This window comes from Tubulanus polymorphus, chromosome 1 (genome assembly GCF_964204645.1).
Source record: "Tubulanus polymorphus chromosome 1, tnTubPoly1.2, whole genome shotgun sequence".
NCBI classification, from domain to species: domain Eukaryota; kingdom Metazoa; phylum Nemertea; class Palaeonemertea; order Tubulaniformes; family Tubulanidae; genus Tubulanus; species Tubulanus polymorphus.
Genome location: NC_134025.1, coordinates 23,789,953 through 23,815,579, shown reverse-complemented (window position 1 = coordinate 23,815,579; position 25,627 = coordinate 23,789,953). Strand labels below are relative to the sequence as shown.

Here is a 25,627-nt window from a genome sequence, read left to right as displayed (position 1 = left end):
ATTGATAAATATTTGAAAAAATGCCTTTTCATGTAAATAGAGTATTAATTTGTTGTTTGTTTGTATTGTTGCTTATTATTATATTAATTTTTTTTAAATATTATTCATTTATTTATGAACTTTTATTTTGTATTATTTACTATCTATTATTTATAATTTTTTATTTATTGGTATTTCTTATTTATTCATGCACATGTATTTTGTATCATGTATTATTTATACTCCTCTATTTACAACTGCAGGCATTTTTCACAGTAAAGTTCTGGGCCCATTTTTAAAAAGCACTACTAATTCACTGTCGCTTCTTAATAATCATTATACACCCGATTTGAAGCTAAGTGATTATTCACGAGAGCCATCTCGTGATATGGATTTACCCACTATTATAAAAGAAGTTCAAACAGCTATAAACAATGTTAAAACGTTCAAAATTAGTCCTAGCTATAACTTTAGCTTTACCTCTCAAATGTAAATAATGGTCTCCTTTTAGATAAAGCTTTTGCTTTCAAATACGTAGCATCGAACAGATTGATGGAGGCTCAAAGTTAAAACTCCATGTGAAAATCGACATATATGATTCATTTCTCAAATTGGTTACACGGGCCTTCGAAAATATCAATGCCATCAAATTAGTACATCTACAATTCTGCAAATACTTATTATTTGTACATAGAACGTTATGTTCTATGTTTCCTAACCATGTGATATCTACAGGGCAAAGCCACTGTGTTGACTCTGTTTAACTATGGTAAGCACAATGAAACTATATCTCAGTTTAGGCGTTAACTCAACAGACCTACAACTCAAAACTAGGCGCTCGACGCGACCATTTACTCCTAGTGACTAACCTAACTCGACTTATCTATCAACCAAAGATCCAGGACCAATATCGTGAATTAATGGAGCTTAGCTTTTATTAGACTCTAAGAAGGATATTTCTGTCACATTGCAAAACACATGACACATCTTTTTACAAACTCATTATAAAATAGTTATCTCTATATTGAAATATTCAAACGTAGAGTTCCTTTCTCAGGCCAACGGAACCTAATTATCTAACTATTTTCAATATTCGACTCAACAACTATTTTCATACTCCATTCCACGCAATCAGGTAAATTTTTCAAACTATGTTACCTATCAGAATGGTCTGAAAAAGGGTGATGTTAGTAAAAAAAATCAATACTTTACTACAGAGGTCTTTGCCGCTGCTAGATCTCGGTGTTCATGAGATAAACCATTGTCTTTGCTGCTTCGGTGTTTATCCTGAATCAGATTTTATGAGATAATCCATTATCTTTGCTGCGCGAATCAGTGTTTATAAGATACACTATCATCTCTGCTGCTCCTGATAAAATGTTTTATAGAAATCAACCACCGATTGTAGAAGATTCCATCGTTGAGTGATTGATCCGTCGCTGGCTCCTAAACTTCTCATCTGGGCTTCTGCAGTTTTCATCAGCAAATTGGTCAATGGGTATTTGTCTACTTGTGTCTTCTTCAGGCCATTATTTGCGGGATGTAGTTTAACTGAAACAAAGTGAAGAAAGCAAAACATTTTAGACAGATTTATCATAACTTACATGTCATTTCAAATTACAAGCCACCGTGTTTTTCACTTAGTTAATATAGTTATTTCCAAAATCAGAATTAGGTTCATTGACGTCAATTGCCGATTTAAACCCCAATAAATAATTGCAGTAGTAGGACTAGTTCATCAATGTTTAAGCTTGGAGTAATCATTTGAAAAATTTATTACTCCGAGGCATAAGACTAGTAAAGATAAAAGTTCTAAGATCAGCCATGTGGACAGGTAAATAGATTTCGATGATAATCACTTATCAAATGATATTCATATGAGGCCTGAAATTTCTATATACCGTACCGGTAATTCCATCTAATGAGTTTGATTCTTCTGTGGGTTGTTCAAATCCATAGATTTCAGATGAGTAGTTGATTTTAAGCTGGTCGCTCTTTCTCATAGTTGCTGGTTTCATCATCGACGAGGATCTCCTAAGTCGGTTGGTTTCTGTGCACTCTTCTCTAATTGGCAGATTTTTGATGACTTGTTGACCTCAAGCTCTCGTTTGACTTTTCGAGTTGGTGTCCCTTACAAACCTACCACACCTGCCGGGAGCGATACGGCGGTTTTTTTTCAAAATCGGAAATCGAAGTACAGATATAGTTGCGTGATCGGCGGTCGTTTTTACAGATCTTTTTTTTAAAGTCCAAGAACATAATTGGTAATTCGGTTCCGGTTCATTCAAACAATCTTTTATTCTGCCTAATTCTGATTTTGGAAATAACTATATTACGAGGTTGAAGATAATTTTACAATATTTGGTCTCTTTTTAATGTAACTAGTCCGAAAGTTTACAATGTTTAATAATTTTGTCTAACTTCAATTTTTTTGGTCGTTTTCACCGTTTAAATAGTCGAAGCACATATTAAGTGACTGATTGGGGTTAACTTTTTTTCTGCCTAATTTAATACAACAAGATTTTGGAAATTATTATATTTCACAATATTTGGTCTTGTTTTCATGTAACTAGTCCGAAAGTTTACAAGGTTTAATAATTTTATCTATTTTTTTTCTGCCTAATTTAATACATCGAGATTTTGGAAATAACTATATTTTACAATATTTGGTCTTTTTTCATGTAACTAGTCCGAAAGTTTACAAGGTGGGAGAATTTTGTCTAGCTTTAATTTTTTTGTCATTTTCACCGTTTAAATTTGTCAAATTTTTCAGTTTATTGTAGTTTTTCTCGAGTATGTCTGAAATCGAAGTACATAATTGGGAAATTCGATTCCGGTTCATTCAAACTATCTTCCAATCAGTCTGAAACGGCAAGCTGAAGAAAAGAGCAGAACCTTTTGAACTGAAAATCCTTTCGAATATCACTGATCATGATTATCATGTCAATTCATATATAAGATCAGCAATATGGATCGATACGTAGATTTTAATAATAGTCTTAAATGATATTTATGAAATTCAACTCATATAGTAATTCATCTATATTCTAAATATCTAAGCAATGGTTGATTATTATAGTTTAGCAACAATTCAACTAAAGCATCTATAGTCATCTCTAGGAATACCAGAGTTACAACAAATTTAGCAATGCATAATCAATCTTATCAAATCGTTTTTGAACTGTTTTCTCTTCTATCTTCTTGAAATTCTTGATGTGTCTTTTATTGAAACCCAGGCCCATCATACAGTGCAAACCTGCTAGTAATATTTGCCTATATACATTTCGATTGTCAGCTAAACCATGTTCGTATTATCAAATTTACTTCATCATCAGTTAATAAACTTAAAAGATGTTTTCTACCCACAGATGGCGACATCTGTACCCAGTGAATGGTATTCTAATCCATTTCATTAATTCTAAATATTGCTCCTAATATATACAATGATTTTGTAATCATGATAATATAACTAACTGAAGAATGAGTGCGCTGCCAGCATTGTGCACACTGATCCTATAAGTAACATGGTTCTACAGATTTAAAAAACCTTGAATCATTCCCACAAATCCAGAATTCTGCAAAGCCTTAAAGATTCAATAAATCCCATGCACAAGAGACAGAGTTAAAACATACCCAGTATTCTTTATATATCAATCAATATTAAATTATACAGTTGTCTTATCGACCCCTATGGTTTAGATTTGAGCACTTTTACCTTATATGAAGATGCTGAATTAGATACCTAATCAATAAGTTAATTGAAATTGTCTCGGACAATATTTTATATGATGCTGGAAATTTCTACACGAGAAGAATTTCAGATCTGGTACGAATTTGAATTAATCACTATTTGAACTGCTAATTTTGCATCAGAGCTTTTGATACCTAGCTTAACTAAACCCGAATCCCCCAAAACCTAACTGATTCAACAGATCCCACACACACATGTGGCCCAGTTAGACGCAGATGACATTGCACGATACAGTCGTCTCATCCTCTGTGCAATTTTGAATAAGTTTCACTACATTCACAGTTTCATTACATTGAATTAATTTTAATTAAATTCTAGGTATCTAAGCGAACCATTAATTAGTAATCATACTAGCTATATTTTAATTGTCAGTTGAACAATATTTATATGAAGCCTGAAAATCTACATGAGTAGAATTTCAGATGTGGTGAATTCGTCACTATTTGAATTCATCAAAAATTTAAGATAAACTAGGGGTCCAGGGACACCATGCCCACTTGGGAAGTGGTTTCAAATGCTCAACAATCTAACAATTTCAATATTCAACGCCCCCTGGTGACCATATACAGAATCCAATGACCTTGAAACTCACCAAAATCATAGAACATGTCAACAGCTACGATTTTGTAATTGATTGTGATAATAAAATATGCCTCGTTACCAATCTAATATGGAAATACTAAGTCATTCTACTATTCAACGCCCCCTGGTGACCATATTCAAAACCCAATGACCTCGAAACTCACCACAATCATAGAATATGTCACGAACTACAACTTTGCAATTGATCATGGTAACAAAATATGCCTAGGTACCAATATAATAAGGAAATACTAAGTTATTCTACTATCCAACGCCCCCTGGTGACCATATAGAAAAACTTATGTCCTTCGCAACAATCATAGATGATGTCATGAGCTACAACTTTCCAATTGATTGTGGTTACAAAATATGCATTGATATGAATATAATAAAGAAATGCTAAGATATTGTATTATTCAACGCCCCCTGGTGGCCATATACGAAATCCAATTACCTTGAAACTCACCACAATCTTGGAACACGTTATGAGCTACAACTTTCTAATCCATTGTGGTAGCAAAATACGCTTAGGTATCAATATAATGTGGAAAAACTTTTTCCAACTTACGAATGAGTACTGGTGACACCAAGATGGCCGCCAATTGCGTCATAATTGGCTGATGAAAAATACCTGTCTCAGGTATAAAACATCCCTTTCCAAAGAATACCCATCACAAATTGTAATGAGAAATGGCCAACCAGTAGGAAGCTACAGGACTCAGAATTCGGGCCAAAATTAACATTTTTGGGCACTAAAAAGGTCATAGGACGGCCATCTTGAGTCCGACCGACCCAATTTTTGTTATGCTGATGGGCCCTGGGGGGATTCACATATATCTGAAAGATCAAGGTAATTGATCGAAGCGTCTTCAAAATTTCCCTCAAAAAGTTCAAAAATGTGTAAAAAGTGCTGATTTTGGTGAACAACAATGGCTGCCAGTCGACCATCTTGATTCTGACAGGGCCAGTTTTTGGGCTGAAGATGTGTCTAGGGTAGATACATGTGTAACCCAAATATCAAGACATTACCTGGAAGCGTCTTCAAAACTTCCCAAAATAACTGGATTCCGTCTACGGACGGACGAACGGACGGACGGACGACGGACAAAAAGTAAACGCAATAGCCCGCTGGGACTAAAGTCCCAAGTGGGCTAAAAAGCATACTTTTAGTGGTAAATTAGAAATTCCCTTGGCCGAATGGCTATATAATCTTTATTTCCCTTATATAGTACACTGTGTATAAGGACCAAAAGACCTTGTTATGACCGGACCTCCCTGGTGCGGTGCGAGTCATGATGCTAGAAAATAATTTGAAAGAGGGGTTAGTATAAGAGAGCTATTAGCAAGAGGAATAAGACCTGAGTTTAGGATATCCTGTCAGAATAAGGCTTTCAATCTGACATACACAGTGAAATTGAAATATTCCCCCCTTCCAAATCCAGGAATGTATTTGTGCACAGATTTGATCGGAAGTAAATCTGCGTTAAATGATTTTGGCAATATGTATCAAAACTAATACAGCTGTATGAAGACACCATAGGTTCACTTAGATACAGATAACTAAATGTGCTCAGATACACATGTATCAGCTACATTTTAAATGTCCATGGAATTAGAAATAATTTCACATAACAATTGAATTAACCTTAATCGATCTAAGTAATACGTTAATGAGTAATTCATCTTAGATTCTAATTTTCAGTTAAACTATATCTAATATCCGTCACTTGACACACAGTATGGCTTTTAGATATAAATTGAATTAGTTAGGTTTGAGTAAATTTTTCCAATAATGAAAAGCATGGCTAGTCGTCGTAAGCGCGGCAGTTGGCTATACAGAACTAATCAGTCAATGAGACTGATTCACTTATAGATGTGCTCAAATATATTATATATTTCAGCTATATTTCAATAAATATTTATGATATAAAAAGTTTTTGATCCAACATCAAATATTGAATTCATCTTAATTGTGAATATCTAAGCAATTTTTCCTGGCTGTATGCTAATTATCAGTCAAACAACAATTATCATGCGTTGTCCAAAACAAGACGCAGTGTTTCAGGAATGAACTAAATCAATTAAAGCTTTGGTTTATTCTGGATTTATCAAAGTGTTGAGACCAAATCACTGTTTCATAAAGACCCGTAGTCCATAGTTTTCCCCATATAACACCAGACCTCGATAGAGCCCTAGACACTATCTTATGAAATTCATTACTGTTATGTGTGAGGCAGCACACAGTATATACTGTAAAGTATGGCCTCAATCTTTATAAATTTATCAATATATTATTTGTAAAGAAAAATCTATCAACCGATGATAAAGTTTAATTGATATATCTTTAAGTAAAGCTGGCCTAAATGTATATGGGGCCTTGAAATATCTACACCAAAAGAATGTCTCATCAAACATTACAAGATATTGAATGATTGCTAATTAGTAAATTATCCAATCTATATCTTGATTGTCAGTTAAACAATAGTCATATGAGGCCTGAAATATCTACGGTACATTCGAATAATTTAGAAATGTCACATAAGATCGATATTGAATTTACCTTAATTGTACGTACTTACAAAATCTTTTAATCAATAACTGACCAATCTACATTTTAACTATCAGACCAAAGAATATTTAAGGGACCTCACTCAATCATTTCGTCTAATATTGTAAATATTCAAGCAATCATTGCCTAGCTATATTTCAATTTACTACCGGCCACAGAGCTTCAATAAAGTAGTGCGGAGATGGTGAGCTTGACCAGCGCCTATCCATTCTACCCCAGATATGAAAAATCAACTTAGCTTTATGTATGTATGTATTCCTGTTGCCATGCAGAATGAGGTCAAGACTGCCAGGTTCGGTTGCGGCAGGTCTTTCGGTGTTTGGTGGTACTTCAAGGTGGAGTCTTTTGTGGGCACTTTTGGTGGGCAGATTTTAGATGGGCCTTTCCGGATTAACCTGAAATGAGTAAAAGAACGATTTTCTGTAGTTACACAATCCTTTCTGTATCACGCATCGTAATTTACATGTGTATCAACTTAACTTTCAATATTGCTGCGTTCAGTGTTCTTTTTTGGCATCGTCTTCGTTGTAGTCGCCTTCAGCATCTTCTTCATCTTGGGAGTCCTGAAATGAAAAAAAAGAGAAGAGCGATGAAAACCTGGTACGGAACAAAACTAATGTCTGAAAGCTTTTCAGCTCTCCGTCGCCGGTCACATGCCGAGAACACCAGACAAAGAGCCAGCCAGGAATATACTGCCCTCTACACGCCCTCACACAGAACGCGAAAACCAAGATGACCACGCCTTACTTTCACCATTTACCGACAGGGTGTGCCGGGTGACGTCAGTAACTGACAAACCAATCAAATTGCCCAAGCCAAAAATAGGGCAGTGCAACTGGATTGCCCGCACTAGCACTCAAGAAGCCCTGCCCGAAGCAACCCACGCGGAATCAATGAATACTAACACTCAAAGGAAGACAGGGAAATTAATCCCTGTCCGAAGCAATCCCTTAAAAGGAATCAATGAATGCTAGAACGCAAAGGAAGACAAGACTAAATCTTTGTCCGAAGCAATTCCTGAAAAGGAATCAATGAATACTAGTAGACAGTCCAGCTTTACCACTCCACTTTTAACCCGTGCAATCCGACTGACTTGCCCGTCATTGACGTCACCAAGCACACTCTGTTGATACGTGGGGAGAGTGAGGCCTCGTCATCCTGGTTTTCGTGTTCCGTATGAGGGCATGTAGAGGGCAGCCATTTCCTGACCGACTCTTTGTCTGACATCCTCGACACATGACCGGCGAAGGAGAGCCGATGCTTTCGGACATTAGTTTTGTTCCAGCAAACGTTGAAATTCGACGGAGAAATCGGCCCTGAAAAATAAAACGGGTTAAATCCTGAAAAATAGAACGGATTAATTAACACGGAACAGTACAGGACAGCACGGAGACGAACAGTAACACATAAAACATAAAGACGTCGTTCCTCAGGAAGCAGGAGCGGGAGCGCAGCGAAGATCGCCAGGAGGAGAATCCACGGTAGCATGTTCACAGTGTGAGTAAGCTGAGGTGAATGGTCTATGCTTGTGTACACCGTGGTCAGCCTGCGACGTATACGATAGCGCGTATAAATGATATCAACAACTCTGAAAAACCGCAATTGTGTCTCTATTGTTGAATGGATTTACATTATGAAAGGTTCCACCGCCGGGTTGAATACGCGCCAGTAGTCTGCTGAACAATATAGTGGAGGAACTTTAATAAGACCATGAAATAAATTACTTGATTCCCAACAGCTACTTCCGAATTTATAAGCCGCCGCCTGTTTTTTTCTTAAATTCTAGAATAATTTATAAATTATACCGACCGATAGCACTTCAGTTAAAGATTCACACCAACACAGGTCTTCATATCATAGAATCCGCGTAAACATTTACTAATGAAATTAGATTATTAGTCACTACGTAACGGACAGTTCATGTACCCCGAAATAACTGACCCACACCATGCACGAGGAAAGCGGTCTATTTGAGTCATTGGGGGAAAACCCACTAATACCATGTATTCACGATTAATCATCATTAATCACAGAATCCCGTCAATAGACAGATTTTCATTAAAAAAAACTCCTTATTTCAATTGAGGGGAGATATATTAGGCTTTTTTAATTATTTGGAGCACCGATACTCTGAAATTTTGCCAAAAACTTCATGCTTACCACTCATAATTTGAAAAAAAACCAAATTGTTTTCTTTAATTTTGATACTGGATTAAATGGTACATCATCATGTAAATTTAGGAAAGTCCAAATTAGAATTTCGTTTCTTGTTCAAAATTACTCTTATCCCATTTTTGATTTTGGTCAAAGAGTATATGGCGGTATCAAATCATGCGCGGGTCAGTCTGTCCATGAGGATACTAGTTGTGATACGTCAGACAAGTCATGATTAGGCATTGATGCAATTCACTAAGTGAAAAACTGCCACCTGCCACTTTATTCCGCATTAAGTGTTAAATTTTGCTTAAGCCTACAAAAATCATGTCATCATTGATGCCGGTCCTCTGATAGAAGAACAATAAACTCAAAAGAAAAACCATTCAGTAAATGATAATAATAATATTGAGTTTATTAATCACAATGCAATGAAAGTTGTAATTTTCAATTTGCCTCGTACAAATTCATACGCTCGCTGTTGTAATGTGGTCAAAATTCTCTGGTGAATCCCAAGTTCCTAATCTTTGTTTCTTGGTGAAATAATGTACGTTCGATATTGACCCTCGCATCAATGACTCTCGCCTTTCTTTCCAGCCACCTGAAATAATAAAAAGAAAGTATTTCTTGGTGGTTAATTATTGATGTCGAAAAGTCTGTAAAACATTCTTTGAATTTAGAAAATTATACAGCGGAACTTCGTTGCAACGAACTTCAGGGCACCAGAAAATCTGTTAGTTATAATTAGTTATATCAAGTATGGAAATAATTGATATTGTCTTATCTGGAATGAAATTCTAGTTTTGTAATAACTGATAAATTGTTAAAACGATCTTCCACTGTAAACAGAGTTCTACAGATGGTGAAAATATCTCAGAATTCATTGTCTCAATTCAGGTTGAAATTCCAAATAAATCTGTGACTGAAATATCTAAACATACATGAAATAAACAACCACCAAATTTTACAAAACGTTAGTGTCCATTATAAAAATGTAAATTTCAAAAAATATCTAATCTGAATGGAGAAGGAAGGGGGAGCCTCGGTTATATGTATGAAATCCATTGATCCTGAGAGACAGATTGATGATGAAATAAGGGATTCCCTGGACTTTTTTGCTTGGAGTAAGGGTACCAAACACGGTGGGGGATTCCCTTAGATATTGGGCTCGGATGTACTGGCATTCCTGTACTGGGACCCCTCCTCTCGAATTTCTTGTTTTTACTATAGGATATAGAAGATTTTGGAATAGTGGTCTGAGCTCGACTGCGAATGCAGGTGGCGCAGAATTGAACAGGCGACCAGTCTAACGCCACGACAAGATGGCAGCACGTTACGGTCCAACGCCTCTCTATGGACATGTGCTATTGTTTATTTTTCTTGTCTAATTCACCAGCTTACAAACAACCCAATTACATTAACCTTACCATGTAGTTAATCTCTTTTTGACCTCAAAATATGTTTATATTCGATACATACATTGAGAGTCAATTGACTCATTAAGTGTAGCTTAACAACCCGGGCAATCGGTTTCTGTACTCGTTAGTTTACAATTTATCTGAAATCGACACATGATCGATAAACTGAAAACTAATCTAAACTGAATTAACAAAGAAATTAAATCGATTTAAAGTTATCTTTTGTGAAACTGGGCCCTGGAGAATATATTTGAGTTTACATTGTTGTATTACTTAATTGGTACAGAACACCACTTTTGAATAAATTGTTTATAGTAAAATCATCTTTTATCATCAAATATATAATTTTTGCAGGTCTGCGGTTGAAGGAATTGCACACTTGTGCTTTGTCGAAGATAAAAACTCGTCATTGCCATGGTTCCAAGGACGATTAATTACAGAGAATAGAGAACAATTCGGATTAATAGGAACACCTCACTCAACGCCGAGCCACAATTTCCATGAATGCTGCAATGACAATTTATCATTCTACGAAGTAACTGTCATCCCTGATGACGATGCAGAGAAAATTGTCGTCAAACATGTTGAAAAGTCCAATTGTGATAACTGTTCTTTGAACTGCGACCAGATGGAGTTCCATACCGATATTCTCCTGGTTGGGAAGAAAGCAGAGGAATGCGCCGAGAAGTACTTCTCTGCAGAGCTAGCTAATAGAGACTGTTATGTTTGCATAGGACCCATGAAAATAAAACTCCCTCCTACGGCTACAGGCTAAAATGTATATAACTGTCCTCTTATCAGAAAAATACTGATAAAAACCCTTGAATCGCGATTATAACAATTTTTTATTAATTTCATTTCTATAAAATTTCTGATACAATAAATAAATGTACAGCCTAACCTAAAGCATATATTGGTGTATTCTATTCTAATAACTAGTAGTTGAAATCTTCACAGGAAACAAAATAATCACAGTTGGAATTTCTTTTGTAAAAATCAAGAATTTAAATATATAACGATTCTTTAATAAATAGACGTAAACGAGAATACCTTAAAAAGTCAATTCTAAAAATAGGATACAAACTTTAACATGAAAGACTTCTCAGGACGGTTGCTTGAAATAATAAATATTGAATAGTAGCCTACAAAATGTTAATATTTTATCTGCATTCACTGCAATTCATAATTTCATTTTTTGGCATATCAATTCTTTTTTATGTACACGATGTTTCTACAAGTTTGTAGTTGTTTGACAAAATATAGTTTGCAATTTAGAAGGAATTTTTATTTCTGGAGGCATACTTAAAGCAATACTCGGACAACTACTTGAGCTGTTCATTTACATACCAATAAGCCTAATGAACAGGGCATGCAACTTTATAAACAATCCTTTGCTACATAGTGTATACAATAATTTCCTTGATATTAACAAAATATCAAAATGCAAATTTAATGCATAGTCCACACCTTTCACTAAAATGAACATAATGTTCAATACAAAAGCATTAACAAACTATTTTCATCGTGTGTTACTTAAATGCTTACAAAAAATTCAATGCAATGCCTATTTCACCAAAATGTATGAGGATACAGTTACAATACTGATTGTACATGTATGGTTACAAAAAATTATACCTCTGAAATGGATGGATAAACAGGGATTTTTGGTGTTGGACTACCCTAACAGTACACACATCTAGATACACACATATTCTAATTAATTTCAGAGTTTAAAACCTATATCAATGTTTGGAAACTAGGAAATTAATGATATGGAATATTTTGGATACATAGGCCTATTGGTTTCTGGATAGATTGGAAAGTCTAACGAATTTGAAGGCATTTATTTTCCAAAATTTCAAGAATGTAGATGCAATGTAATTTCTATAATCGGGAAAGTTACACAGCAGAACATTCTTCTTCCAGATCATCGATGTTCAGTTTGTAAGGTTTCATTCCATCTTTGATTTGGCGAACCTGAGCTCGTTTCACGATAATACTGCGTAGTTCTTCAATAAGTTTGTCCTTCTGTTGAGATTCTAACATAAGACTCTGGTATTTCAGTTTTAACATATCTTTCTCTTCCCTGATATCAAATGATTGTTCAGACAGATTCGATCCCTGAAAAAAAAAATGATGTTTATGAATACAGTTATGAATACATTTTTATCAGTTATGTAAAGGGTATCTTATCATTCTTTATTTCTTGATGAGGAGTGATTGTAGGCATGTATAATGGCCATGACGAATCAAATACCTCCATAATCAGATTTTCAAATCATGAAAAATACCAGTTGTGCATCAATTAAGGGTTAATGAAATATACAGGAATATTTTATGAAACCCTTGTTATGGAAATAGCGTTGTATGAATCATTGTGATTGTGTGATTTACATACACTCAACCATTAATTGTCGCTTCATAGAGCTACGCAACTAAACAAGACCGGGAACTGTATAAACAGGTCTATGTATGCCAATTCATTTTATAGAATGATTCTATACTTCTCATATGATTGGAAAAACTGCACTTTATTTGCTGCAGAGATAATTGTACTGCGTGTGTTTACACTTAGAATTTATATATATATTTCATCATACAAAGCTCATTGCCTGAGTAAATTCATTTTCATTCATTCATTCAATCACAATATTGAGAGTGCACACATATATGTAATAGGTTGGGGCGAATTTCCATATATTTCACTAGTACTTCTATTCACGATATGTGTATATATCAAAAAAAGAAGTTTGAAAAGAACTTCAATTTTGGAAAGACACACAATTACACTGAGGCACCCTGGAATACCCCTAAGTTCAAACATTTCATATCAGGTTAATGACCAATAAAGAAGGAAACCTGATTCTTATCCCAAACAACCAAGAACGATTATTTTTCCTGAAATTAAGTGATGTAATGGAAAATATCTTTAAATAACAGAATAAATGGATGTAAAATCTTACCTCCAATATAGAATTAGACGTAGATGTTCCACCCTTGATACGCGCCACCACTAATTTCAGTACATCTCCGGCTCTCTGAATGTATGCTTGAGCTGTTGCGACGTGAGCTTCGAGAACAAATTTATCGTCGATCTCGATTATATGATCCCCCTCTTGTAAATGTCCATTGCGTTGCGCTGCGCTATTTTCCTCAATTGAATCGATCGATATGATCGACTTAACTTCGCTTTCACTGCTCGTGCGAACACGCTTGAAAGCGCTATTATTCTGGCCAATCATCGGACGTTTCCCCTTCGGCGATCTCAGCGACTGGCGTTTCGGAGATGCACCGGCATCGATAAACACGGATTCGAACAATTTCATACCAAATTTCGAACAGTTTCCTTTCGTAACTTCGACCGTAAACAGATCACACGTACGCACAACATCGTGAAGAGATGGCCGTATTCTTTGCAACTCGACGTTTCGATTAATGTCCAATTCCTGCCCTTTCTCTCCCGACTTATTCGGATATTTCGCAATCTGAGGAGTTGAAAATGTCATATTATGAGGTGTAGTTGCTGCTTCAGAATCGGGCGTCATACGCAGTTGATACATTGACTGATTGTGAGGAGTATTTTCACCGTTACTACGACTTGCACTTTTTTGCGGAGAGATAGCTAGAATTCGACTCGACGATCGCGGTGTGACCGGCTCAGCGGCATACATCAACAGAGCCTGTTTCGCCTGTAATATTTCTTCCTGCGAATGACCCGTCTTGCTTATCTTGCGCGCGGCATTCGAAGGCGGATCTCGCGCAGACAATGGAGCTGGATTTGAGAACGACGTGTAGGATTTCGGCTCACGCGCGCTTTGCGGTACACGATTTGATCCGGAGAAACTTTTCACCGAATGCTCCGGGCTGTAATCGGCAAACCGGTTCAAGTTTTGCGTATTCCTTACTTTCGATGACCGAGACGAGTGACTGTAATCCTGATCAGCAAAACCGGATGTCTCGGATTCACTTAATAACGAATTATTAGATGGATGTCTGCCAAGTGTTTTCTGAGGCATATTCACGTTGCTCTGCCTAGAAACTAAAGTTTGTCGTGGTACGACTGTGTTTGTTTTAACACTAGCTGACCTACTCAGTGATGATTTACTAGAAGTTGGTCGACTGCTTGACACAGACCCTGTACTTCTAGTTCTAGCTTTCCGTCTTTCGGACACTAGAGACATTTGGTTAAGAGAACTATGAGGTTTTTCCGAACTAACCACGGATTTCGCACCCAGATCAGTCTTTCTTTCATTTGACTGTGAATTTAAAAGTACGTTTTGAGTTTTTTCTTCAATGCGACTTATAGTTGATTTGATTGTCTGCGGATTAGACACTGTAGATTTCTTATGGACAGGACCTTTTTTAAACTCTGTATTGAGATTTTTCACAAACGATTCTTTATAAAGAATAGTCCCTTTTGAATCCTGGCCATCTCCCGGAGTTCTGGGAAAACTCCCGCTTCCCTTGGATGCTGATGTCTGATCGTTCATTTCACTGGAATCTCTAACGGCAGATGGTTGTTTATCACTAAAACGAGATAATAAACCTGCATTACTATCAGATAATAAACATTGAGCATTATCACATTTTAAATCCAGTTTCAGTTCGGAAACAATATTGTTTTCATAACCGTTACTTTTTGACACCGTAAGTTTTCCTTTATTACTCTCTCTCGGACTGGATGTAACCGATTCGAAATCAAAAGATATATTCGCATCATAAACAAATCCATCCAATGCATCATCAGGATTGGATGGAGATAATAGATATTCCGGAATGCTTTCACATTCGTTGTCTATAGATAAAGCTGGTAGATTGTCTTTTGGACTGATATTACTAGTTTTAGACTCATACCCATATGCACTGGTTTCCTTGACTTCGGCCATTGCTTTCTCCTGCCAGGCATTGACGGAATCGGCAACAGAATTGTGTTGTTTGGTAAACGAGTTCTTCTGCTGTTTCTTGTTCTTCGTTTCCAGGTTAAACTGCTCTGGAATGCTTTCAGCTTCACTTTCTATATTATCGATATTCTTTAATGTACTCGCTTCGCTGACATCATCTACGCTCGCTAAGGATGCTCGAGAACTAGAATAAGCACGAAGCTTTATTTGAGCATGTTCTGCGATGCGACGCTTTCGCTCTTCTAAATCTGCACTCAAAGGAATAGTTGGCAAGCATCGCCGTCCTTTCTTTTTACGTAATAACGCAGCTGCACCACCAAGTCTATTTGATTCAGCTTCATCTTTTGCTTTTGAGTCATCATTATCCTTCAGTTGTTTCGCTTTACTATTTTCAGCCTCGCTAGATGATTTTAGCAATCCATCTTTGGTTATCTCTCCATCGTTTCTTGGAGTTGCCGCAGATTTACTCATATTTTCAGTATTTTCTTTGGCTACAGCTCGAACTGGACGCACTGCAACTGGCATTCGTAAGTTTCTCAAATTTTTGGCACTCATTATTTCAGACTGAACTGTTTTGATGGGAGATTCACTGCCAGTAGATGAGAACGATCGTTGCTTTGTATCAGTCGATGCATTGCTTTTGCTCAGAGATACTGATTTTGGTTTGTATCGGTTTGCCACAGAAGTACCCTGTTGGGTAGCAGAACCATGACTAACTGCCTTCAAAAGCTTCGCTTTTTCTTCAGCTAAAACTTCTTTAATTGAATTCTCTTTGGCTTTCAGTTCATGTTCCGAGATTGTGGTTGCAACATTCGACATGCTTGCTGGTTGTATTTCAGATTCCGTGTTTATCTCATCTGATCTACCAGTCAGTTTATTGGTAATTTCACTAGAATCGTCGCCAGCAACTTGATTTGTTTTCTTTTTTGATGACTGTCTGCTCAATGAGTACAATTTTTCAGATATCCGACCTTTAAATTCTTGTATATCCAAGACCTTTTTTGGATCGTCTACTGAATCTCCTGGTATAGTGTTGTATCGCTTATTCTGTTTCCTATCAACTTTATCGGGCTGCTCTTTCTTATAATGAACGTGTTCAGGCAATTCGGCGTTCATGCCTTCATCGTTTTCAGATATCTTTACGAAGCGTGCCTTCGCTGATCGTGCTCGTAATGTTTCTTCCAATTTTACTTTACGTTCCTTTATTGACTGTTGCAATAATTCATCGTCATTCAAATTTTTCGAATCGGTATTCACCCTTGCTTCTTCCTTGACAACCGAACTTGGTTCTGGCTTCGCTTTAGATTCTATTTCACGTTTAGTATTGTCTGTTTTTGTTTTTTGGAAACTTGACCTAATGTTCTTGAAATTCTCAATCTTCTCGCGGAGTAGATCCCTCGGCGCTGTATCAATCGTTGGTTTTACAGCCTGCTGACTACTGAAGAATACACTGTTCTTATCTTGTTGGAGTTGCAATAAACTGCCACGTAATTTTTCTATTTGATCATTTCTTTCATCCGATGGCACTGTATTTTCTTCGACTCCGAGAAAATTGGAGCGTTGCTTTCTCTGAAGAACAGCATAAACAGAAATAAATATTAACACTCTCAACTGCAGTAAACGATCTTGTATTCATAAATAAGACAAGAGTTATATTACTCGAACATGAACTAAATCACTGTCCTGCAGTGCTGTTCAATTGGCATATTGTTTGAAAATCAACGACTATGACAGTACTGTACATTGATCGTCAACTTCACACTTTGTGACCCAATTCTATGGAATCTCAGCGATAGGTCTACCCATATGGCTTGTTCCAGCAGACACCGGGACCATTTGTAAACGCAATACATAATTTAAACAAAAGAAATAGTTGTGAATAGTGTATAGGATTTAATGTTTGAATAAAAGTATTTGATTCGTTTAGCAATAAATATTTGACGGTGAAAATTTGAGCCAATGCTTATGTTCAAAACTGTTTGATTTGAAATCTTTTGTTTTGCATTGGCACCTGCCCAAAAATACATGCCTAAAAACATCTAATGAGAAATTCATCACTTACTCTTTGAGCTGATCTTTTTAAAGCAGCTTGCAAGTGTTCTCTACCGTGTTCAGATACTCCCCCAAAACTGCGTGATCGCTGAACCTAAAATTAAGCACAAAAGTTTGAAATGAATTGCCAACAACACCCAAACATTGTAATTTACATACCTGTTTGGATTTAGACAAGTTTGTACATGAATAAAACACATGGACGTATGTGAACAAAATTTTGTTGATCTAACAATCCTTAATCAAACACTGATGATGTTATACGTTTAATCCCTTGAATAACCCAACTCAAAATGCAAGACAGTATATAGGGCCACATTCTAATTACTTGATAGTCGAAAATAAAACAACATGGGGTATGAAAAAATAGTATACGTAGAATGCTTTTTAGACTATGCTGGAGACCAATTAGAATACTGTTACGGTGGTGTAGCTTGCTTTTTACATTGTACATAAGAAATTGTATATCGAAGTTCCTTGATGTCACCGCTCATCATTTCACATAAAATCTATCCAATATCTAAATCAAATCATACATAATGTTGAATTTCAATAAGCCAAACTCACCGAATTACTCTTTTTACCAATTCTTTTGAGCTGAAAACATTTTTCTGACTTCCATCTCTGCTGAGTAATAAGAGGGCATTCACTCTCCGACAATCTCCTTAATTCTAAAACGAAATGTGAATTTTTATAAACACTATACATCAAAACATAAGATCTTTGCGAAATACATAGGCTAAACACATTTGTTATGTCTTGTTTTTCCTTGCAGTACTGCTACACATAAAGAGCAAGGTGATTGATACATTTGTTTCAATAAGCCACAACCTTATAAATAGCATTTGAATGTGGTCACTAAACCATGCCTCAGTTAAGATTCGCACGAGGGCTTTTGTGGCTAGGAAACAATGACTGCTTGATTATTTTATACAAATGTAGGCTTTTTCTTTGGACATAAGCCAATGGTTAATTCCGAAACTGAATCTAATAATTCATACTGTTGTACAAAACAGAAGGGGTCCAAATAACAATTACTCTCAGTACGCTGACGGGAACAACACATATCTTCTTCATTTCTACAGGCATACACCTTTTGAATCATAGTATGAGGAAAATAAGGAATTTATTTTTCTAAGTTGCTGAATGCCCAAAGTGCATTGTTTTTAGGGACATCTGGGGTCTCTGATATCATTCTTTAACTCCAGACACCCAGGAATTCCCCTGAATCTGCCACTGCTGATACCTTTACTTGATCAGGATTATGCATTGAAGGCACTCTTGACCGGTCATCAACCAAAAGGCTGTTGATGCTTGTCAAGCTAACAGAATTCAAGAATGCTGATTCAGTGGCTGAATCCTTGTCAATGTAGGGCTTTTGCAGAAAGATGATTGACAGTGTGATGACACCTGTACCATCAGAAATAGAAGAAAAATAGGATTTTTTTAGGAAAGATGTGAAAAAATAAAAAGTAAGGATCAGGAGAACTTTTTAAATTGGAAAATAGGAAAAGTAGGAAAGCATGCCCTATTCTATTGAAAATTTCTAAATTTTACCACCAATTTCCCACATAACCACATAAATATATGATATTCAATATCAAATATGTGACTATTTGCTTATTGCAAACACTGTATCATATTTGCTAATGCAACTAAGCTGATTGGACTTAAGAGGGTGAATTTAAAAATGTCCGCATTCAATTGCCATGACAATCTAATCATTTATACCTGAGAGACTGGACAACCTGATATCTCTCATTGTAGTTTTCACAAAGAATAAGAGTAATTTCACATTAAAAAATAGTAGATTAATTGAAAATGAACTGTGTTAGAGATTATTATGATTTTGAGGGTGGATATTTTTGGGAGTAGAAACTAAACTCCCAAATAGTAGTCATATTCAGGTCTCACCTGGGTACCAGGTTTGATGCTTCAACTGAGCATAAATCACAAAAGATTTCAGTCCCGACCTTGATGTAGCAGCACATAATTCCTATTACTCACCATTTCCTTGGTCATCGGTTTCCATCAAGACAAAGTCATCTACGTATTCTCGAGATTTGTAATAATGTAACAACAATTTGATCAGCTCTCTAGATGTGGTTTTCTTTGATATGAACATACTTTTATAGAATGACTGCAATCGATATTAAAAATTTGACATTTAACAATCTTAAATGAATATGACAAAAATAAATTGATACCTTGTTTCTCATTTTTGCCAAGCTTAAAAGTTGACCTGTACCCTATGCATAACTTTTTTTCCAAATCATGATCAAGCTAACAATGATAGACCCGACAGAAATGAACTGATTACAAATTTTATTGCAGTTAACCAGTGACCCAGCCGATTACGAGCAACAAGGTAACACTTTTTCTAGCCTAAAAGCGTTTCATAAGACACATTTTTCATTATAAACCAAAATCGGAAATTTACCCCTGGTGTCAGACAACTGTCATACACTTTTACTAAGCCTCCACTTTTCATCTGAATACAAAACCTGTAAAAGATACGTAAATCATCATCAACATTTTCTAATTTACCTTAAAAGGGCAATTTAATTCTGATATAACTCACTTTGTATCTTTGTTGTTGTTAAGTTGGATGTCCAATGGACAGCTCATTTCACCTATCGTAACCACACTTTGAATTGGTTTCTCTACAATAATTAAGCAAAAGAAATATGGATTGTCACGGAAATGCAGCAAAGTGTATACAAAAAGTCAAGGTCTAACAAGAAAATATTTCGTATAGCTCTTGTCAAGAATGAGAGTTCGAGCAGAGATGTGAGGTCTTTTCAAAATAGAAGCTAGCCCAAACTTCTCGACTGCTATGACCAGGTACATAACTCCTTACCAGTATTTTTACTGCTTGTTTCCATTGTGAGATAAAACAGGTTTGGATCGCGGCTGGCCATGTTGTACTTGGTCAGCACAAGACTGATCAGCTCTTTGGCAGTGGTTTTATTCGATATAACGAACGTTCTCGTGTGTAGATCCGATGACAGGATGCTTCCATCAACCTGAATTGAGCCCTACGACCATAATAAAATATCACACTGAATTATTCATCGAGATCAAGACATAGTAACAAATGCAATAACACGCCGAGCACTATTATCAATTATTCAGAACATTTAGTGATTACATACAGCAGTTGGTCAATGGTATAACATTTCGATAGTTAACCAGATATATATGCTCAGGCTAGCTTTTTCTAAAAGTTGACCAGTTTACTATCTTTTATCAAAGAGTTAGCTTGCTTATAGACGTGCATACTGTTTAGTTCCGATGATTTTTCATCCAATAAAAAATTTTCAAATATTTTCCCGCATGAACATATGCTAAATGAAATATAATATATATGATTAATAAATACCTCAGGTATCGAGTTTTACCTCATAATACTACAACAACGTGATAGCAGACATTTTGGCTCATGCCCAATCAATTGATCTACATTCATAAGTACTTCGGTTTAAACTAAACCAATTTGATAATTTTACTGCAGAACTTGCTTTATTCATCTTAAACTACGTTCTACAAAAATTGAAGCCATAAGAGTTTTATCATAAGTCCCCGTTATATTTCTACACCGTGAATCACATATTTTTGCTGGTACGTATCTTAAGAAATAACATGAATAGCTGTACGTTATCTTAAGATTAATCTGATTTCATAAGGCTTGTTATGGCAACATTATTTTGACAAGCAAGCTTTATTATTTCGCTTGCCTCAATTTTCAGACGGATAATGGGCGATAAGCATAGAAAACGTTTTCAAGAGCCATGTTACACCTTCATTTCTTTTTCCTTGAAAGGAAGCATATCTTGATATGGAAAAACCCATCCAACATTTACAGTAGTCCGCCAATAAATACGTATCGCCCAGGGCAAGCAGTCCAAGTGAAGATGGGTTATCAACACACGAATCAGGAAAAATACTTATTATCTGAAGCCATCGTCTCAATCAAATTTTCCATGTTTCAGAATTTCTATCTGTACTGAATAATAGATGGGGCAAACATCAATATGACAAGTACAGCCCTATTTGACTTGTCTTATAATCTAGCCAAGTTATTTTCATTAATTCGAAAGAATTTATATATTAACCTCAATATGGTTCTAATCAATAACTGCGATAAGCATATTGCGATTCATAACACGCCTATGACTATGCATATATATCTGACTTGTGCTATGAATTGTAGAGATAGTAGTAGAGGGATACAAAAAATGCTCCCACCATTGTTCATTGTCATTGTCACATATGCTTATGCGAATAGACGGATCAGGACCAAACAATAAGCATCAACCAAATTAAATAAGTTGATATGACTTTGTAGTTTAAAACATGCCTGTGTATATATGGTATACATATTGAGACCTATAATATCAGTTAACAATGTAATATATTTAATTTACTTACAAAGATTTTATCTTTATCCTTTGCCATATTTGTACGTAGTATATCCTACTAACTTCTCAAGATATAAGTATATCTGTAGCCTTATACGGTCACCAGTATTAAACACTGTTACATAACTTTTTGAGCTTCCAAATCTACTATAAGCTAAATTGCCGGGTTGCATGCGGGAATTACAATGTGTCGCGTATATATGTACAGTGACAATTGGACACTTGTGATTCAATACGTTAAAACACGCTTGTCAAGATTTGCAGGACTCATGCCAAACTATGCTTTGTAAGCAGTACTGGCTTTTATGATCTCGAGCGCACGAGACTCGGTCGCCTGTGACGAATTGCTAGCAAACAATAGGGTTTGTTTAGCTGTACAGCCTATAGAACTACACTGCCTATAATTAAAATAATAATTTGCAATCATAGATAAGGATTTACCCCAGTTGATAATTACCAATTAAGGCGTTCATTGTGAGTCCTAACTGTTATCTATGCTCTATTGGTAAGTATATCAATAGAGTAAATCAGTAATTTCAATAACGCAAAATTAACTAAAATTCTTGACTAATTAAAAGTTTTTACCAAAATTATTTACAATCTTCTGAAAAAATGGTCTTCAGAGGATACTATAAGTAAGCTAATTAAACCATTGATGAAACAATATGTCTGTGTTGAGATGATATATAGAGGATCCCACATTTCTATAATGAGAGATCATGTACTTTGTTTTAGAGTCCATGGAAAGATAAGTGTTAAAAGTTTCTGAGGACTCAGTATTCCTGAAGATGTCTATAGGGTATAGTTAAAATGTCCAATCAATAAATCATTAGCTTAAAGGAAACTGTTCGGACGTCATCTTTCTCGTTATATAAGAGTTGGATTCTCTATATTAGTTAATTAAGCACTTACTTCAATTTCATCAGAATTACAGTTGTCCGGCGGCTGTAACGACCCATCTATAACCGAATTGGATGCGTCTGAGATAAAGTTACTTTCTTCAGATTTATCAGTTGTTTTCTTTTTTGTGTCCAGTTCTACAGTACTTGAATCACCAAGTCCATGTTTATCTTCATTATTGTTTCGAATACTTTCACTAGGAGTATTTTCTTCGTTCACGACAAAGTTTTCGCCAGCAACTTCAGCGCTATCACATGAAAGAACGTCAGCTGATGCTGAGAAACGTGATAAATCGCAATTAACCTCTTGAGTATCGCGCAAGCAATCCAAAGACACCGCATGAGAAATATCCAAGTAATTCTCAGCAATCGGATCATGTAGTTTGTTATTACAGTTCAATACGTCCATATCGAGAGACTCCACTGATTTATTTATGTTATTCTGGTTCTTATCCAAAACACAATTCTGTTCATTATCCAAATCGTCAATATCTTCTGAATTAACAGGCATTTCTATCGTCTTTTCTTTCAAATCAGGCTGAATTAGATTTTTCGTAGCCATAGAGACAGGCTGTTGTTTCGACGCAGCAGCAGTTTCTATACGCAGTCTACTTGAATCCCTCAGAGAAAAGTTCAATTTCGTATTACTTTCTCCATGGGCAACTTTAACCTCATAAATAGCGCTAAGAATTTTCGTCTGCAAGTCTCTTTCGTAAATTCCACGTTGCCCTGAAAAATAAAATAGCTGACCTGTACGTATATATGATCATGAAATGAAATATACCTCCACATAGACCTTGTGCATGTGCAAATATGCATTTATGATTGTTTCATGCCGCCACACTTATACATAGTCATTCTTAGTTCAACAATATAATACTTCTAGTTATTACTGTTTAAGCTAAGTAAGTGTATCATTGCTTAAATCCGTTTAGACCCCTTAAACCACTTTATAAAACCTCTCAATCAGATCAGTTGTTAGTTAAAAGGCTTGCACAGTATGGTCAAAAATCCTCTCAGTGCGTTTTGTTTCTAAACTCTATAAATTACCTAGGAATTCTCTATCAATTGAAAGCAAAGTTTTCCCATCAATGCCATAGCCTAAAAAAGATTACGTAATGTTCATTAAAGTTCATTCATCTAAAGATAATGATAATTCATCCTAATCCAACTTACAAAAAGGCACTGTGCAAATAATGTGGTTGAACTTACTGACAAATATGTGTTTAACAGATTGAAGACTGACTGATAGCATCCACTTTTGTACATCATTCACCGTCCAGTTCTCAACTGGATGACCATCCAGTTCCTGTTTGGAGAACATCATTGAAAATTCATCTAAAAACATACAAATAGATATCTAATCACCTGGATTTAGATGACTTATTTCATGGCTTTGGTACTCGAGCTAATAAATCCTGTTAAGAGGCGAGCTTTTAATAAGGACACACGTACAACACTTAAATATAACTTAACCACACAGTGGCAAGTGGCAATCAATGACGTATGGCTCGATAATTTGCTTTGAGAAAACCTATTCAGAAATAATTAATGGCGTATTAATTCATTTGCGTACTGTATATGGCTTATTAATTCATTTGCGTACTGAATATATAAATATGTATTATAAGTATCATTCAAATTAGTTTCTATCACACAACAAAAAATACATATTGAATCTAGATATATTCATGTCTTCTGAAAAATTTGAAGTAGATAAATAGCATTTAGGAAAAATATAGATTTTCGCGTAGGCCTATATCATTTGAAGTGTGGATTAAGCAATCAGAGCTTAGGGACTGGGATCTCTATCTAAAATCTGTTTAATTGCAAAGTCTAGATTTAGGTTTATAGTATACAGTATAGTATATACCGGTAATCATTAGAAAATGAAAAGCTTTGATCTAATCCAAAGTGAATTCAAAGAATATCTAGTAAAGCAAAAAATACTTTGACAAATGACTTGAACCTCATGGGGAGATTTTTTGTTCAGTGCAGGCCTATTAAATTTCAATAGCTCAACTATACTTGACTATCTAATGCGAATCATTTGAGCATAACCTAGAAAATAACTTTGAAAAATACCGAGAGATTCCAATTATATATCTGAATGCATCTTTTTTTCTATTAGAGAAGTTACCCGAGGTGAAATTTAAAAGTTAATTGAATCATAGGGTTTCAATCATAGTTTCACTTTTCTTTGCATATATATCGGAATAAGATAATCTTATGATTGAAAATTGAAATTTGATCATCGATATTAGCGATAAAGATTTGAAAAATAACCCCCACAAAGCAAATAGAAATTCTTTCTATACGAATGCTTACACAGTAGGATCCACTTATACAGGTCGACACTTCTTGACTTATTTATGGTGGACAAGTGGTCAACAATAGCTAGAAATGAAATAGGATCAGATATCAAATGTCAAAGAATCATCTAATATCATCATAATACATCAACTTTCAATGACTTAACACACAATTTTACTTACCACAGGCTAACGAGATCAAGACATCCGAAAAAAAAAACTTTTTGGATATGCACATCGAGATCAATGCATGTTATTTGCTGATGTATGCCTGTGAAAATAGAATAATCACAGACTATTAGTGTCAACTGTCTATATACACTTATACCGGTTCGCTGCCAGTTCTAAATTCGAACGATTGTCTCGCTACTAGCTTTTTGGTGAAAAGAATTCAAAACAAGATCACGACGACTTCAAAAATCAGGTGAAAGTTATAGCGCTGACAATAGGAGAGGATATTGTACGAGCATATACAAGCTAGAAAATTGGCTGTAATTTGTGAAGCTCAAATGTGCTACGCTTTATGCAACTAAAAAAATTGTATTCAGCTGACACCAATAGACTAGATTGAGTGGGGCGGATCTAAAGC

The 25,627-nt window shown here is 35.5% G+C and overlaps 3 protein-coding genes across 6 annotated transcripts; all 3 read right to left on the bottom strand.

Annotated features, from left to right (window-relative positions):
• Window positions 1-9,586: 9,586 nt before the first annotated feature.
• On the bottom strand, window positions 9,587-23,413 carry LOC141905006 (uncharacterized). Of its 4 annotated transcripts, none has more exons than XM_074793707.1 (8): window positions 22,740-23,413; window positions 20,267-20,444; window positions 19,988-20,069; window positions 19,847-19,910; window positions 19,414-19,546; window positions 17,974-18,077; window positions 17,417-17,500; window positions 9,587-9,636 (listed from the first exon to the last, which is right to left on the bottom strand). In XM_074793707.1, the coding sequence occupies exons 1-8, from the start codon at window positions 23,286-23,288 to the stop codon at window positions 9,607-9,609; spliced, it is 1,224 nt and encodes a 407-aa protein (XP_074649808.1). In that variant the 5' UTR covers window positions 23,289-23,413; the 3' UTR covers window positions 9,587-9,606. The 4 variants fall into 4 exon arrangements, with proteins under 4 accessions (XP_074649808.1, XP_074649827.1, XP_074649799.1 ...); XM_074793726.1 differs by having other exon boundaries at window positions 17,974-18,070; XM_074793698.1 differs by lacking the exon at window positions 9,587-9,636 and having other exon boundaries at window positions 17,014-17,500.
• Window positions 11,291-17,060, bottom strand: LOC141915226 (uncharacterized). Its single transcript, XM_074806690.1, has 4 exons — window positions 17,034-17,060; window positions 15,308-16,923; window positions 13,417-14,980; window positions 11,291-12,574 (listed from the first exon to the last, which is right to left on the bottom strand). The coding sequence occupies exons 1-4, from the start codon at window positions 17,058-17,060 to the stop codon at window positions 12,353-12,355; spliced, it is 3,429 nt and encodes a 1,142-aa protein (XP_074662791.1). The 3' UTR covers window positions 11,291-12,352.
• On the bottom strand, window positions 23,335-24,058 carry LOC141913123 (WD repeat, SAM and U-box domain-containing protein 1-like). Its single transcript, XM_074804616.1, has 4 exons — window positions 23,939-24,058; window positions 23,777-23,827; window positions 23,397-23,455; window positions 23,335-23,346 (listed from the first exon to the last, which is right to left on the bottom strand). The coding sequence occupies exons 1-4, from the start codon at window positions 24,051-24,053 to the stop codon at window positions 23,335-23,337; spliced, it is 237 nt and encodes a 78-aa protein (XP_074660717.1). The 5' UTR covers window positions 24,054-24,058.
• Window positions 24,059-25,627: the final 1,569 nt, after the last annotated feature.

What these genes read in the sequence shown, in the direction of transcription:
- LOC141915226 (XM_074806690.1), bottom strand. Translation starts at nt 17,060, where the DNA reads ATGCCAATTGAACAGCACTGCAGGACA. An exon ending in TTGAACAGCACTGCAGGACA is followed by an intron (nt 16,924 to 17,033) that starts GTGATTTAGTTC and finishes GCTGTTCTTCAG; the next exon opens with AGAAAGCAACGCTCCAATTT. An exon ending in AAGGAAACCAGTGCATATGG is followed by an intron (nt 14,981 to 15,307) that starts GTATGAGTCTAA and finishes ATCTCGTTTTAG; the next exon opens with TGATAAACAACCATCTGCCG.
- LOC141905006 (XM_074793698.1), bottom strand. Translation starts at nt 23,288, where the DNA reads ATGGCTACGAAAAATCTAATTCAGCCTGATTTGAAAGAAAAGACGATA. An exon ending in AACAAGCAGTAAAAATACTG is followed by an intron (nt 20,070 to 20,266) that starts GTAAGGAGTTAT and finishes TAATTATTGTAG; the next exon opens with AGAAACCAATTCAAAGTGTG. An exon ending in AACCGATGACCAAGGAAATG is followed by an intron (nt 18,078 to 19,413) that starts GTGAGTAATAGG and finishes ATTTCGTTTTAG; the next exon opens with AATTAAGGAGATTGTCGGAG.
- LOC141913123 (XM_074804616.1), bottom strand. Translation starts at nt 24,053, where the DNA reads ATGATGTTCTCCAAACAGGAACTGGATGGTCATCCAGTTGAGAACTGG. An exon ending in TGTTAAACACATATTTGTCA is followed by an intron (nt 23,828 to 23,938) that starts GTAAGTTCAACC and finishes AATCTTTTTTAG; the next exon opens with GCTATGGCATTGATGGGAAA. An exon ending in AATTGATAGAGAATTCCTAG is followed by an intron (nt 23,456 to 23,776) that starts GTAATTTATAGA and finishes TTTATTTTTCAG; the next exon opens with GGCAACGTGGAATTTACGAA.